This window comes from Scomber japonicus, chromosome 19 (genome assembly GCF_027409825.1).
Source record: "Scomber japonicus isolate fScoJap1 chromosome 19, fScoJap1.pri, whole genome shotgun sequence".
Lineage (NCBI taxonomy): Eukaryota > Metazoa > Chordata > Actinopteri > Scombriformes > Scombridae > Scomber > Scomber japonicus.
Genome location: NC_070596.1, coordinates 32828391 through 32845847, shown reverse-complemented (window position 1 = coordinate 32845847; position 17457 = coordinate 32828391). Strand labels below are relative to the sequence as shown.

Below are 17457 nucleotides of genomic sequence, written 5' to 3'. Positions count from 1 at the left end.
TGCTAATGCAGCTCACCAAGACGATGATGCTAATATTTTTGCTGCCATTCGTTTAATGAGAGCTGACTTTTCTATTCAACTGTGTGAAGTCGTCTCGTCTAACCAAGAGATAAAAGAAGCAATTGGTGCTTTTTCTGAGAGGCTAACCGTGGCAGAGTCCCGAATTAGCAAAGCTAGTCCCTCCAAAAGAAAGTTCAAGAGCTTACACTAAAACTTGACGATCTCGAAAACAGACACCGGAGATCGAACCTACGGTTGATCGGCTTGCCCAAGAAAACTGAAGGGGGAGATGCGGTCACATTCCTTCAAACCTGGCTGCCCGAAATCTTCGGACCGGACACGTTTCCAAGACCCGGTGGGCATTGAACGTGCCCACCGTTGTCTGTGGAGGTAAAGAAACAACGTCGTCAATACAACAATAGAAGCTGGAACTCCGGGAGCTGCACCTGGACTTGGGGCTCATGTTTCCCGCAAAGATGAAGATCTTCCATAAAGGCAGCCGACACCAGTTCAACACACCAGAAGAGGTTGAAGCATTCATTCAACGTGTTCATCAGCAACAAGAGAGGTAAACTGTCAATATCATGTATGCCAAAACAGAATATTTAACACATCATGTCTTATGAGGGACAGTTAAGAACATTGCCACAGTGTTTAAGTGTTGTTTATCCTGTATAACGTTACAGGTGAATATGATTGGATGCTTACACTTGCGCATTTATCATGAGGGTGATGGGTGACATGATTAATGTTCACCGGGATCGGAGCACTTGACCTATACAGTTCAGGTAGTACGTTTTCTGTTGTGTTTTTTTTTTCTTCTCCTTTTTCTCTCTTGCTCCTTTTGAAGGATCAGTGAGCTTAGCCGGGTCGCTACAAGTGGGGACGGTTTCTGTGTAAACTTGATCACAGGGGGCGGGAAGGAGTCAAGAGTTCTGTGTTGTAATGAGTGTTTTAATGTTCTTTTTCTTGAAATGTAAGGTGCTTTTTATCACAGTAATGGCAAAATGGTATCATCAGGGCCATGCCATAATCACAGTATTAATACATTAATAGGAATTTAGACCTTCAGATAATTTTCTGGAATGTTAGAGGCCTAAGAAAATCTATTAAAATTAAAGCTGCAAGCAGCGATGAACAGGCCCTCGCCCCCGCACGTAGATGTACGTAGACGTAGACGTCTTCACACGCAGGCTTTTATTTGACGTCACATGAAGTGGTGAAATATCACTTCCTGTGTTCACTATATGGAGCTAGAAAACAGCCACAAAGTACCACACACAGCCACTAATCATATGTCATGTTGTAGTGTATCATGTATTGAACACATCCTGTAAATTTCATATAAATCGGATAGTTTGTCATATGAGGCTGACTTCCTGTGTCCAACAGGCGGTGCTGTCAATTTAACACAGTATTGATGCATAGATGTGTTCAGGGCGGGACCCCCTACATGCATGATGAATTTGGTGTAGAAGAGACAATGTATGGAGGAGTTATAAGGACTTTCTGCTTTATGGCGAAGCATCGAAATTTTCCGCACAGCCACGCCCAACAGGAAGAAGTCATAAAAAAGATTTGGATAACTGGACTTATGTCTCAGATGAGTTCATTCAAACATGATGCCAAAATCGATACTAAAATCAATAATTTGATTCAAAATGGCCGACTTCCTGTTGGTGTTCAGGTATGTGTCCAAGAGACTTTTTGGTGCGTCTTGACATGATGAATATATGTACCGAGTTTCGTTTCTCTATGTCAATCTGGGCTTGTTTTTATTGATTTTGCAGGGGGCGCTACAGAGCCATTATGGCACGCCCATTTATGCAAACCATAAAATATCAAATTTTCCTCCGGGTCTGGCTTGCGTGCAAACTTTGGTGAGTTTTGGGGCACGTTTAGGGGGGGGGGGGGGCTGTTACTTTGTCACAAGAAAAATTTGAAAAATAAAAAAATAAAGAGAAGAAAAATAATCCGGACAGATACAATAGGGCTTCGCACTGGTCAGCGCTCGGGCCTTAATTAGCAATCCTAAAAGTGAAATACAATAAGTTGTCCACTAATAAAGCCCTGGCAGGATTAATTAGACTGAGGCAGACCTATTATGATCAGGGAGAGAAGGCGGGGAAATGACTTGCTTGGTGCTTAAAAACAGAACAAAATGCAAGAACTATCACAGAGATCGTCACTGCTAATGGAGATAAAACATCAGACCCTCAAATAAATAATAAACTTTTTGAATCATATTACACACAGTTATACTCATCGGAGTGTTGTTTAGTGACTAATGAATCTTTTCAAGATTTTTTTGATCAGTTAACGCTCCCCTCACTTAGTGAAGAAGCTAAAGCTGATTTAGATTTCCCTGAAGCTGAAATATCTGAAGCAATTGACAAAATGAAAGGGGGAAAGGCTCCTGGCCCAGATGGGCTACCTATTGACATCTATAAAATCTTTAAGAACAAGTTACTATATCCACTGTTAGATGTGTTTGTAGAAAGCTTCAATACCGACAACATGTACTGACGCAACAAAATGTGATTCTTATCGACCGATTTCATTGATTTATTCTGACGCTAAAATAATTGCCAAAGTGCTGGCACGAAGGCTTGAGAAGTACCTGCCTTTTCTCTCTGATCCAGACCAAAATGGATTTGTTAGGGAACGGCAAGCTTTCCACTGTGTCTGCAGGGTTCTCAATATTATTTATGCAAAGACAGAACGTCCAGATACAGCAGTGCTCTCAATCGAGTTGAGCCTCAATATCTCCACAAAGTACTCGAACGTTTTGGCTTTGGTCATTATTTCTTTAACTGGATTAAAGTCCTATATAACAACTCGGTAGCACCTGTATTAACGAATGATATTATATCCAAACCTTTCAATCTTTCAAGAGGCACACGCCAGGGCTGTCCTCTTTCACCCCTTATGTTTGTGTCGGCAATTGAGCTCTTGGCTATTGCCATTAGGAGTAATCAATACAGTATGTTACAGGCATTAAAATAAATGAGATTGACAACAAAATAGGCTTATTCGCGGATGATATTGTAATTTTTTTATCCACTGCACTGCATCACTTGTTTAATATCATTAGCTCTTTTAGTAAGCTGTCCGGTTACAAAATTAATGAATCCAAATCTGGTATACTTTTCCTTAAGCATTCTGAAAGAATGTTCAAACTTCATTCAAGGTGGTTTTCAAAGATGAAAAGCATGTTCTGTAATTTCATTTGGATCAACAGACGGGCGAGACTTGGCTTATCTTTGCTTTATCTCCCCTATGATAGAGGAGGCTTGAAACTCCCAAACCTCCAATAGTATTATTTGGCTGCCCAACTCACTACTGCCCAGAGGCGGTCCTGGCTAGTCTTGCACCCTGGGCGGACTGACTATCGGCGCCCCTCCCCACAAATCCTTCATCACACAAAAAATAAGATAAATAAATGAAATATAGTAAATAAACACCAAAGTAAATTACACACATCCGTCATCATACAAATGCATAAAATAAAATAAATAAATGAAAAATACTAATAATTAACGTAATCTGACAGACTTTCACCCTTTTTACAACTGGCATTAAAATGTTTTGTGGGTGATTAGATTGCTATCAGGGAGTGCTTGACCACATGAAAGTGCAGGTGTAAAGTTATTTATTTATTTATTGCATTTTCACATAATCCAATAACTTACATGTAGCTATAGCGGGTCTGTATTAATTTTATAAATGTATTATTATTTATTTGGAAGCAGCAGTTTGTGTTGTGTAGCCTGGGATCATAATCATTACAGGTCAGTCTAACCCCACCCCCTCACTCACAACCTGCTCACAGCCTCTGCAGTTGCAAGTTGACACCCACCCCCCCCCCCCCCCGGCCCCCTCCCCTTTGCCTTTTCTTCTGACACACACAACCTGTATAGATGACTGTCAGCAGCAAGTTGACGTGATAGTATGGGCGCCTCATCGCCCACTGCACCAACTGGATGTGGAAATGAGCGTATTAGTCTAGAAAACTGGTGATTTTTTTTTTTTTGAGGGCGTGCTTTTCTTTTTTTGAGGACAGACTATTTTTCCCTTTTTTTTTTTTGAGAGCGCTCGTGCGCCCCCAAGTAGATTGCACCCTGGGCGGTTGCCCACATTGCCCATAGCAAAAACTGCCACTGCTACTGCCTCTTGTTGGTTCTCACAAGGAACGCCACAGTCCTGGATGAGTATGGAAAGAAGTATGTCATCACCTCTACCACTCAATTCACATCTATACTCAGCTAAATTAAAAGAATTAAAGGCATTAACACACAATCCCTTTGTTAAAACACAATTCTGGTATGGTATGAGGTTCATAAACATAAAGGTGAGATACTTGTGTTATCTCAATTTACACCAATCTGGGGCAATTGTGATTTTAAACCTGGCAAAATAGATATGGGCTTCAAAATTTGGGCAAACAAAAGCCTTAGTAAAAGTGCAGATTTATTTATTAACAACAACACCCTAGTCGTTTGTCGATCTGAAACAAAAATATGACATCCAACCAAACCATTTTTTAAATACCTGCAGATAAGAAGCTATATATTTAAGTTACAGAAGTGTTTATCTGTACCTACACTTAGCCCTATAAGAGGGGACTGAATTCAGGCTTCTATGCATCAATCATGGAAGGATCTGAGGTTTCCTCAGATAGGAACAGATTGGCATGGTGTGAGGATTAAAATTCAGTAATTTCCACTGAGGACTGACAGAAGATTTGCTTAAAATTAATCAATCAATCAATCAATCTTATTTGTAGAGCGCTAAATCACAACAGAGTTATCTCAAGGCACTTTACACATAGAGCAGGTTCTAAACACAAACAATAAATACCCATTTTAAACTACTTCAGTACACAGTCAAAGCCAATGGCTATTAGCTCGAGCTGCCAGCGTTGTAGCTAGCGACTATGCTAATGCCCGTTTTAACAGTAATTCACCAGTACCGGATTCAAAGTGAACTTCAATATAACGAAGTGTAAGCCCCACAAGGTTGTGTCCTGAGCCCCTTCCTGTACTCATTTTACACACATGGATGCACACCCACCCACAACACCAATGTCATCATTAAATTTGCAGATGACACAACAATGGTGGGCCTGATCAGTGAAGCAGGCACGTGCACACATAGGGTCCTAGGGGTGCTTGAGCCCCTGCCCTTTTTGCCTCGCATTAAAAAGTGCCCTCTGTGTGTGTGTGTGTGTGTTTATTTGTTTGTTTGTTGTTGGCAATACAAAAACTGTACCCATTTCTTGTAAGACGGGGTTGTTGTGTGTGTTGAGATGTTGACAATAATTTGTTGACACAAAGTAAATGCCAATTTCATTTCACTTTCACCTACAGGACACACAGATAAGTAGTTAGCTTTCCATTAGCACTTTATTTTTTATTTTACATTAATTTCCATATTGTGTAAAGGACCGGAAAAAAAAATTCTGCACGCACATGCTGCCCTTTTCTGACTTTGAGCCCCTGCCTCTCTACAATCATGTGCACGTCCCTGCAGTGAAGCCTACAGGGAGGAGACTCCCTGACAGAGTGGTATTAAGTAAAAAAACTGGTTTAGAATACTAAGAAAACAAAAGAAAAAATGATTGTTGATTTGAGATCATCAGCTGCTGGAGATAAATGGGTTAAGTGTGGAGAATGTGGCTACTTTTAAGTTCCTGGGCACATACCTTTCTGAGGATCTTACATGGACAAAGAATACTCATTGCCTGATTGGTAAGGCACAGTAGCGACTATACTTCCTGAGGACTCTCAGGAAGCTCAACCTCCGACAACACCTGCTGCTGTCCTTGTACCACTGTTCAGTGGAGAGTGTTCTGACCTATGGGATCCTGGTGTGGTATGGCAGGGTTAGGGTCAGGGTTGTCAAAGCGGCACAAACAATAACAAAAACACATCTACACACCCTGGAAGACATTTTCAACTCCCGCTGTCTCCAGAAAGCCACCAATATTCTGCAGGATCCATCTCACCCAGCCCATCATCTGTTTAAACGTTACCGGCCAGTTAAAATCAGAACCACCAGACTGTTAAATAGCTTTTATTCCAAAGCCATCATCACATTGATCACAAGCTTACAAAGCCGAACTCAGACCTAACAACACATAAACCTCACAAACAACAAAGTGCAATAAATCAACTTGTGTAATATTACTGTGAATGTGAAATGTATCTATGTTAGCACTTTTGTATGACTGAGTATGTATGTGCATGGTTGTGTGTGTAGTATGTATATATATTAGGGCTGTCAGCATTAACGTGTTAATCACGATTATATTAATGCAATCCATAACGCGTTAATATTTTTAAATCTCATTTTAATGTGTCAAGCCTTTTTGTCCCTTCTACTCCCGTAGACGGCTCCTCTAGCTGTAGCGCTATGCTTTGAAGTGGCCTCCTGCAGTAAACCTACCGCGCTGATGGAAAGTAAGAGAGCTACTGGACTTTTGAACGGCTTGTTTAACTTTAAAACACTTCCAGACGCTTCAGTTGACAAGTCAAAAGTAAAATGCAACCTGTGTCAAACGGAGTTTAACTACCACCGGAGTACGTGGAGTTTGAGTTAGCACCTCCACGCTAAACACCCAGGTGCAGCCAAGCCAGCCTCAGCTCCACCAAAGGACCATTTTGGAGTGTGGGAGTCGCAGCAGAGCCGTGATTGATTCCCAGTTAAGACACTCTGGTAAGAAATGCTTTACATTATGGGCTTAAAACTGCCTTCAAATGGAAAATAACAGGATTTAAACCCTTCAACAGGCAGGGATGGAAAATGAGATGTAAGTAAAATATTTCCACTCATATTTTTAATATATTGTAACGTCCCTCAATAAACACAGAGACGTTAGCCGGTTTAGCTCTTTATTCCTTTTTATTACACAGGCTACTGTGGGCCGTAGCCAACACCAAAACAACCAAACCTAATGTAGTAGCTCCTTAGCCACACGCGTGCTGCCGTCTTCTTCTCAGAGGCTAACAACAACAACACACCTGCACGCTGCAAGTCTCACTCTCAAGACGCGTTCACAGACACTCGGGAAAAACAGCACTTTAACTGAACAGAACAGAAACTGGCTTAAACTCTCAAATTTTATAACACAAAACAGTAACATGCCCAGTTTGTTACAATATTTTGGATTTTATCAGTTGTATCTCCACCAGGATGCGTTGCCCTTATTAAGGTATGAAACGGTGATAATGATAAAAAACACTTACAAGTGTTATTTAACATAGAAAAGTGATACAATCTGGTCATTAATATCACACATACTAGTTTCTTAACTGATTTTTATAAATTCTATCAAAGTATAGACCTACCACAAGCTTCAACATGATGTTAAAGACTCTGTATCTCCTGGTGCACGCTGCCTGTTTAAGGGTTAAACATGCAATTGAAAATGTGATTAATCGCGATTAACTATGGGAATTCTGAGATTAATCGCGATTTTAAAAAATTATCGTTTGACAGCCCTAATATATATATGTATTTATGTATTTTATCTCACCCTATTCCTCACGCAGAAGGATCTATAGGACTGCTCCATGCTGTGCTTCTGTGAAACATGACTGGGGACACCCAACGAGGCGGTAACACCAGACGGCTACACGGCCTTCAGGGAGGGCCGGAGCACAGCGGACAGCGGCAAGACCCACGGCAGAGGAACAGTCGTCCTCACCAAACAAATCTGGTGTACAGACTGTAAGCTTATTTCTAAATCTTGTCTGATAATGTGGAGTATCTAACTTTGAAACTACGGCCATTTAACTTACCCAGAGAACTGCGAGTATATTCCCCCCTCCGCCAAAGAAGAGGCTGCACTCAGAGAGCTACATGACATGATCAGTGAGCATGAAAACAAATATCCTGATGCTGCTTTTATTATTCTGGGAGACTTTAATCATTGCAACCTCAAGAAAAACATATCAAGACTGTATCAGTTTGTGACTTTCCCAACCAGAGAGAATAAAAGGCCAGTGGCCATGAAGTGTCTAGAAAAACTGATTCTCACACACATCAACCACATGGTCCCGGGCACGATCGACCCCCTCCAGGTCGCCTACCACCCCAACTGCTCTAACCTTGTCAGGCAGCAGTTGATCATCAGGGTCTTTCTCTGTAAAACCACTTCCTGTTAAATGGCCTTCTTCACAATATTAACAAAAGGCCTCTTAAATGGTGGTTACACTTTGAGACACTTCATGTGGCTTACGTAATTATTGAATGTAATATTTAGAACAATAGTATTCCATTAGCTTTATTTAATATAAAAGTTATAATGTAAGATCATGCCACACTAGTTGATATGGTGTTAGGTAGGAAGGAAGGAAGGAAGGAAGGAAGGAAGATCATGCCAAACTAGTTTGGTGTTAGGTAGGAAGGAAGGAAGGAAGAAAGGAAGGAAGGAAGGAAGGAAGGAAGGAAGGAAGGAAGGAAGATCATGCCAAACTAGTTGATATGGTGTTAGGTAGGAAGGAAGGAAGGAAGGAAGGAAGGAAGGAAGGAAGGTGTTTTATTGACTATTTACTGTTTTTAAGCAAGTTGAATTATTTGGTACAAAGTTTTTATGGTTACACCACTTAGACATTTTTACCATAATCCTCTAATATATTCTCTCTAAATGGATTAAAAGCAGAAATTTGATGCTGGGTCCACAAAAAAAGAATGTGTGAAGTTATTCATACGTTTATTTTCACATTTTAACCCTTTACATTTAAACTAAACCAACATGGACATCAAAAGTAGCATCATGTCATTCACCCATACATAAAGCTTTAATATAAAACATCAGTGTAAATACCAATTATAACATCTAACTATATTAATATATGAACAACAATGCACACAGGCTTCTTTACAACATTGTTTAGTTAGTTTTTGCTTCAGTTGCTTTTTTATTTGTGAATCATTGATGTTTTGGTCTTTTCTTTCAGTTAGTGTGAAACATTGTTAAATGATAATAAGATGTGAATATTCTCTGCAGAGACACAAAGTGAAAGACAAATCAGTAAACATGTGGTTAGTCCTGTTACTTTCTTTTCTGCAGTTTTCTAAAGTCTCATCATATCTCTGAAATCACATGACCAGAGAAACACTCAGTTATAGAAGAGTTGTGGTTCATAGGAGCGCTTTATACGTGACATTAACTGTCGTACTGAGCCAGATATTAGTAAAGAGAACGATGGGAAACTTCTAAAGAAGGGAAGTGAAGAGAAGTCAGTTTAACTGTGAATACTTGTCATATACAGCAGAATACATTTGATGAGAAGTTGTCTAGATGTGAAACAACAGTGTTTAGTGACCAAGATGTAGAAGATTTTCTGAAGAATCCAAATTTCATCCTAAAGTAAAGAGATGATGAACAGACCAGTGAACTATGTAGAAGCCATTTAACCGTCCTACAGACCAGTGTCTTTATTACTTAATATAGTATCATAACCATAATAAACATGTCCGATATGTAGATAATATATATTAAACAGACACATCTGAGGCTGAAACAGTGGATTAATATCAGTGGCTCTACATCGCCCTCTAAAGGCCAGTAGTGTACATGCACTGCATTAATACAAGAGGCTGCTGCTCTGTATGTGATGTGGCTCCTCTTTACTTCATGAGCAGATTAATTAATACAGCCTTTAATAGATACTAAAGATAACATCCAGACCATTTACAGCCAGTAAGTGAAGAACAGTTGCTACTAATAGACACCTAACATGAACCTGAGTCTCTTTAGGTCGACTGAAACACTGTGTCACTTCGATAATTTCAATCATTCTTACATTTCTTAATTTCTCAGACTATAAAACACATAGTACAAAGTCTGAAACATTGACCATTCACTTTCAGGGGTCTTGGACACTCTCACTGGGCCTCTAATGGATTCATCTATCTTAGGATTTATATCACACCATCACTCTCAGGCCTGTAAAGATTATATCCTGTTAATTCATCACATGAAAGCAGACCTGACACACAGTCAGTCTGCTGGTGTTTGAATGAGGAAGAGTTCATTTTTTCAAGATGATTATCTTACCACAGCTGTTTTACCCATTTCACATGATGTCTTTACTTCTGTCCATTAAATCTTTGCCTGACATTAACTCTGTGCTACTGTAACTTCCTTAATGTGGAAAAGCAGAGTAGCAACAATGAGCCTATTGCACCTCCAGCTACCCATAAAACAATGTGCACAGATGTTCCTAAATATCAAAATGTATTAGCTTGCATGTTTCTGTTGCTATATCTATGAATGGATTAGAGAAGATACATATACTTCATGGTTGAATTTGAGTCTGGTCCAGTATTTACCCTGCCTCTAATTAATGTCTTATATATGATTCACAATAAACCATTTTTAATTGCATAATGTCTTTAAAGTATGGACAGCAGTTAAGATTTCTCACCAGGCCCTGAACCCAAATCAGTAGATAGAGGGTTACAGGTGTGTGTGTGTGTGTGTGTGTGTGTGTGGGGGGGGGGGTTACACTCCCAAACCTACAGAAGAATCAGACTTACTGCTATCCTGCAGCACTTAGTCATGGACATCCACTCTGTGATCAGTGTAAATACCAATTATAACATCTAACTATATTAATATATGAACAACAATGCACACAGGTTTCTTTACAACATAGTTTAGTTAGTTTTGGCTTCAGTTACTTTTTTATTTGTGAATCATTGATGTTTTGGTCTTTTCTTTCAGTTAGTGTGAAACATTGTTAAATGATAATAAGATGTGAATATTCTCTGTAGAGACACAAAGTGAAAGACAAATCAGCAAACATGTGGTTAGTCCTGTTACTTTCTTTTCTGCAGTTTTTTGAAGTCTCATCATATCTCTGAAATCACATGACCAGAGAAACACTCAGTTATAGAAGAGTTGTGGTTCATAGGAGCGCTTTATACGTGACATTAACTGTCGTACTGAGCCAGACGTTAGTAAAGAGAACTGTGGGAAACTTCTAAAGAAGGGAAGTGAAGAGAACTGTGGGAAACTTTGTCAGTTAGACAAGAGCTGCTCCTTCCTTTCTATGCAACAACTCTAACTGACAAAGTTCAGACTGAAACAGACACAGTGACAGCAACGCAGCAGCTCTAACCACAGCACATCACATACGTGCTTTTAGGAAAGGTTACACATGTCCAGTGGTTTTCATCACCCTTTCAGTTCTCAGAAATGTGTGGAGGATGTTTTTGATCTCAAATGTTAAAAAAGGGTCAATTAGACCCTGAACAGTATTTAAAGGTTAAACTTAAAGCATCTCATTGATTATATAAAAGCAGATAATACAAACAATAATAACAAAGGATAGGTGCTCACTTCATGTATTATTTGGTTCTATCCTTTGTTATTATTCATGTGTTCTCTTAAATCCTTTTTATGTTTTATCTGCTTATATATAATCAATGAAAACATCCCATAAACATTTCTATACCTGATATGACCCACAGAGTACAACATGGAAATAAAATGCACCTTTTAAATGTTTGTGCAGCTGATGTTTATAAATGCAAACATTGTGTTAATTAAACTAATTCAAAAATCATTATTCAAACTATAAAATCTTCTCTTGGACCATAAAACACTGCAAATGTCTTTTTTCCCTTAAGATGAATCAAACATGAATCAGTGACTGATTGATTGACTGATGGAGAGTTTATGATGTGACCTGTGGAAGTTTAACAACACGTGTCCATAGCAACCAAATAAGGTTAATTCAAAAGTAAATTAAATGTTAGTCTGTGGCGCCCTCAGCTGGTCAGGAAAGGTACTACATAGACCAGGAGCAGCAGAACAGAAGGCCTGATCAAACATGCTGCTGAGTCTAGTCCTGAGGAGGAGGAGGAAGAGGAGGTGGAGGTGATAGAGTCTGTGGAGCAGAGGTGTTGAGGTTAGTGGTGGGGAACAACAATTTAAGAACAAACCAAAACAAATAAAACCGGATTAAGTTTTTGTTCGTCTCTCTAATGGCTGATGGGACAAAGCTGTTTTTATATCGCTCTGTTTTGTTTGTATCTGCTGATGGGAGGAGCTGATGTGGGTTTGAGCCATCTAGCAGGATAAAACCAGCCGTCCTCTGTAACTGCTCCTATACAGGGATTCTGGTTCTGCTGAGGTTCTCCTATCAGCTACTAGAACATCTCACTATTAGATTTAGGGAGTTCTTGTTTTTTAGGGAAAGGTTGCTAAACCAAGAAGCAGAAGGATAAAATAGATTCGATAAAAGACGGTCAGTAAAGGGGGCGTGTGTGCTTTTGGATGAATATAAGCGACTGTAATAAATAGCTGGTGGGTGTGATGCAGTATGATCAGCACTGGTCTGAACATACTGTAGTCTCTGAAGACTCTTACTGGGATCCCAGTGAAAAGTGCACTGCAGTAATCCAGTCTGTTGTAGAAACTGTCTGAAAACATCAAACATACATAAACAATACTCAAAACACTGCTGGGTTAAAGATGAAACAATGATTATCCATTGTCCATCCATATCAAGTCTGACAGAGACTCAAAGAAAACACAGCTCACAGCATCATAATGAACATATCCTGAAGAATATTACATCCACTCTGGATAATGATGTTTTCTGTAGTGACCACTAGATGGAGCCACAGCTGATGTGGACTGAAGGAAACATAAAGTAGAGCTTCAATAAACTTCACCAACGTTTCACTCTAAAGAATGACTTCACACTTTTTAGTAGTGAGTAACAGTCAGTGTGTGTGTGTGTGTGTGTGTGTGTGTGTGTGTTTCTGTGTGTGTGTGTGTGTGTGTGTGTGGTGCGTGGGTGGTGGGCGTGTCACTGTGCGGTGTACTCTGATTCTCTGATTACAGGTAATTATGCTCACCTGTGCTCAGCTCTGGTTTTAGTGAGTCGGGAGGGAAACTTTCTGTTGACTGCTTAACATCACATTATGGACCTTTTATTAGCATCTTTACTTTGCACTAGCACATGTATAAGCATCTTTACTTTGCACTAGCACATGTATTAGCATCTTTACTTTGCACTAGCACATGTATAAGCATCTGTTAAAGAGCAATAAATTGAGTGAAAGGATTGAATATGGATGAATTTGTGGGCGTGTCAATAGTTAGAAGATAACAGAGCCAGTGTTTATGGCTGTAGAGTCACAATGTGCCGTCACTTTGATTTACTGACTGTCAAGTTTTATTATTTACATTACTAAGAAACCTGCTAAGTGTGAAATGAGTCAGAACAGTTAATTAGAGAGATATGCAAATAACAGACAGACGTCATTTATAGATAGATGAGTATTCAAACACATCAAACCAATAGTAAAAAACCCACAAAAACAGATGTTGCACTGCATTAGTGCAATAAAGGCAGATTTCAGTGTTTTTGTATCATGTAGACTACTTCATACCATGCAGCAGGAATAGATGGAAACAACAGTGAGTTAACCCTAACCCAGTGCAGTTAAAACCATAGACTGTGTATAAGAAAGGCTTTAAACTAGCGATTGAGACCATAAACACATTTTGAAAACGTTTACTGAGGTTAGAAATCAAGTGAGAAGTTGGTGAATTCTCCATTGACTTGTATAGAGACGGTCGCCCCCTGGTGGCCTTTTGATAGAATGCAGCTCTAAGTTACTTCTCCATTGACTTGTATAGAGACGGTCGCCCCCTGGTGGCCTTTTGATAGAATGCAGCTCTAAGTTACTTCTCCATTGACTTGTATAGAGACGGTCGCCCCCTGGTGGCCTTTTGATAGAATGCAGCTCTAAGTTACTTCCCCGTTGGACCGGAGCTCCCCGCCTGGTTAAAACATAATAATACATTAATCTGAAAGTGTGTGTGTGTGTGTGTGTGTGTGGGGGGGGGGGGGGTTCTGCGGGTTATTGAACAGGAAGTAAACAGACTGATCTTTGCTTTGTAGTACAAACGTTCCCTGATCCCGAGTCAGTCTCGTCTCTATACTGTTAATGTCCTGCTCTGGTTTATGAATAAAGTTTAAAAAAAACAAAAAAAACAGAATCCAAACCGCCGGAAGTGTCGCTGTTTCCGCGGTAACGTTCCGGTGTTTACCGTCTCCATGGTAACCGGGTCTCCGCGCTGTTTACAGGCTGTGATGATTTTCAGTTTTTAATGATAAAATAAAAGTGAAGATGCTTCTGAGACAGAGAGGAACCACGGTGAGATTACATTACATCATCATCTTCATCATCTTCATCATCTTTAAGTTACTAATAAGACTTTTAAGAAGTACATTTACTCATTACAGCTTTAAATATTTGCTGCTGGAGGTGGCGCTAGTTTATACTACTTTATATACGGTTAGCTAGTTTATACTACTTTATATACAGTTAGCTAGTTTACACTACTTTATATACAGTTAGCTAGTTTACACTACTTTATATACAGTTAGCTGGTTTATACTACTTTATATACGGTTAGCTAGTTTATACTACTTTATATACGGTTAGCTAGTTTACACTACTTTATATACAGTTAGCTAGTTTACACTACTTTATATACAGTTAGCTGGTTTATACTACTTTATATACAGTTAGCTAGTTTACTCTACTTTATATACAGTTAGCTGGTTTATACTACTTTATATACAGTTAGCTAGTTTACTCTACTTTATATACAGTTAGCTAGTTTACACTACTTTATATACAGTTAGCTGGTTTATACTACTTTATATACAGTTAGCTAGTTTACTCTACTTTATATACAGTTAGCTAGTTTATACTACTTTATATACAGTTAGCTAGTTTACACTACTTTATATACAGTTAGCTAGTTTACTCTACTTTATATACAGTTAGCTAGTTTATACTACTTTATATACGGTTAGCTAGTTTATACTACTTTATATACGGTTAGCTAGTTTACACTACTTTATATACAGTTAGCTAGTTTATACTACTTTATATACAGTTAGCTAGTTTATACTACTTTATATACAGTTAGCTAGTTTACACTGCTTTATATACAGTTAGCTAGTTTATACTACTTTATATACAGTTAGCTAGTTTATACTACTTTATATACAGTTAGCTAGTTTATACTACTTTATATACAGTTAGCTAGTTTATACTACTTTATATACAGTTAGCTAGTTTATACTACTTTATATACAGTTAGCTAGTTTACTCTACTTTATATACAGTTAGCTAGTTTATACTACTTTATATACAGTTAGCTAGTTTATACTACTTTATATACAGTTAGCTAGAAATGAAAGCATGTGAGAAGTTTAGAGCTGTTAACAACTCATAGACATCTGAACTGTGAGCCGAACAATGTGTTGTATTTTAAAAGCTTGTTATATTATCCATTGTCAAATCTGCATCTGAAAAGTAACTAAAGCTGTTAAATAAATGTAGAAAGTACAAATACCTCTAACTGTACTACAGTAAAGTACTTGTACCTCTAATAGTACTACAGTAAAGTACTAGTACCTCTAACTGTACTACAGTACAGTACTAGTACCTCTAACTGTACTACAGTACAGTACTAGTACCTCTAACTGTACTACAGTAAAGTATAAATGTGAACAGAGAGCAAAGCTGCAGTCGGATCATCACATCCTGGACAGACAGAGACAGGACTCGGAGCGGGACAAAGTGGTCCAGTTCTGCAGGAACCAGCAGACCTGTGACATCAAGAACTCGTGGCTGCAGAGCTCAGAGCGTCTCTTCCTGAGAGGAACCGTGGACAGACACATCAGAGCTGCTGTCAGCCAGCATGAGCTCAGCCTGGAGGACAGGAGGGACAGGTGAGTGTGGACAGGAGGGACAGGTGAGCGTGGACAGGAGGGACAGGTGAGGGAGGACAGGAGGGACAGGTGAGGGAGGACCGGAGGGACAGGTGAGTGTGGACAGTCTCTCATCCTTTAATACTCAACTATTTAACAAACAGTCCAGGACACAGTTAGACAGGTTAACACAGGGGGACAGACAAGCAGGGGACAGACGCCTGTGATGTCACCTGTGATGTCCTCCCCTGTGATGCCCTCCCCTGTGGTGTCCCCCCTGTGATACGTCACCTGTGATGTCCCCCCTGTGATGTCCCCCCTGTGATGTCCCCCCTGTGATGCCCCCCCTGTCCTCAGGCTTCGTGGTGTCCTGGAGACAGAGGATCAGCAGCTGCTGCAGGAGATGGAGGAGAAGAAGGAGACAGCGGTGGAGAGACAAGCTAAGATGAGACAACGAGCCAGAAGTCTGAGAGACAGACGAGAGACTGAAAGACAGCAGCTGGTGTCAGAGAGGCTGGATCAGCTGTTCAGGTAGACGACTCTGTCCTCATAGACTCTGTCCTCTCAGACTCTGTCCTGTCCTCTTAGACTCTGTCCTCTCAGACTCTGTCCTCATAGACTCTGTCCTCTCAGACTATGTCCTCTCAGACTCTGTCCTCATAGACTCTGTCCTCTCAGACTCTGTCCTGTCCTCTTAGACTCTGTCCTCTCAGACTCTGTCCTCTCAGGCTCTGTCCTCTCAGGCTCTGTCCTCTTAAACTCTGTCCTCTCAGGCTCTGTCCTCATAGACTCTGTCCTCTTAGACTCTGTCCTGTCCTCTCAAACTCTGTGTTCTCAGACTCTGTCCTCTTAGACTCTGTCCTCTCAGACTCTGTCCTCTCAGGCTCTGTCCTCTTAAACTCTGTCCTCTCAGACTCTGTCCTCTTAGACTCTGTCCTCATAGACTCTGTCCTCATAGACTCTGTCCTCTTAGACTCTGTCCTCTCAGACTGTCCTCTCAGACTGTCCTCTTAGACTCTGTCCTCTCAGACTGTCCTCTCAGACTCTGTCCTCTCAGACTCTGTCCTCTCAGACTGTCCTCTCAGACTGTCCTCTCAGACTCTGTCCTCATAGACTCTGTCCTCTCAGACTCTGTCCTCTCAGACTGTCCTGCTGTGTTTCAGGGAGCAGTGTGAGGAGGTGCGCAGCGTGCAGAGCAGACAGAAGCAGCAGCAGGTGTGCGAGGAGCGAGCGGAGCAGCTGAGGAGCAGAGAGGAGCAGCAGCAGCAGCAGCAGCAGGAGGAGCAGCTGTTCCATGAGCTGTGGGAGGCTGACAGAAGAGCCAAGGAGGAGCGAGAGACACGGGACGGACAGAGACGCCGGCAGAGAGACGCGGAGCAGCTGGAGGCTCTGAACGCTCAGACACGGGCGGCCGAGAGACAGAGACAGGAGGACAGACGGCTGAGAGAGGAGGAGGCGCAGCTGCTGGTCTGCTCCTTCATTTATCACTCCTTCATATATCACTCCTTTATACATCACTCTTTGTGATCCGTCTCTCTCTCTCTCTCTCTCTCTGTCTCTCTCTCTCTGTCTCTGTCTCTCTCTCTCTGTCTCTCTCTCTCTCTCTCTCTGTCTCTCTCTCTCTCTGTCTCTCTGTGTGTCTCTCTCTCTCTCTCTCTGTCTCTCTCTCTCTCTCTCCCTCTCTCTCTGCAGCTGCAGC

The 17457-nt window shown here is 40.6% G+C and overlaps 1 protein-coding gene across 1 annotated transcript in view; it reads left to right on the top strand.

The window, feature by feature from the left end:
- Positions 1-476: 476 nt before the first annotated feature.
- Positions 477-17457, top strand: part of LOC128379975 (cilia- and flagella-associated protein 53-like) — a 21057-nt gene continuing 4076 nt past the window's right edge. The window contains exons 1-6 of the mRNA XM_053339613.1: positions 477-568; positions 5791-5884; positions 15562-15779; positions 16116-16289; positions 16922-17225; positions 17451-17457. The exon at positions 17451-17457 is cut by the window's right edge and continues 212 nt beyond it. Coding sequence (XP_053195588.1) covers positions 477-568; positions 5791-5884; positions 15562-15779; positions 16116-16289; positions 16922-17225; positions 17451-17457 — 889 coding nt within the window. The remainder of the gene's footprint in view (positions 569-5790; positions 5885-15561; positions 15780-16115; positions 16290-16921; positions 17226-17450) is intronic.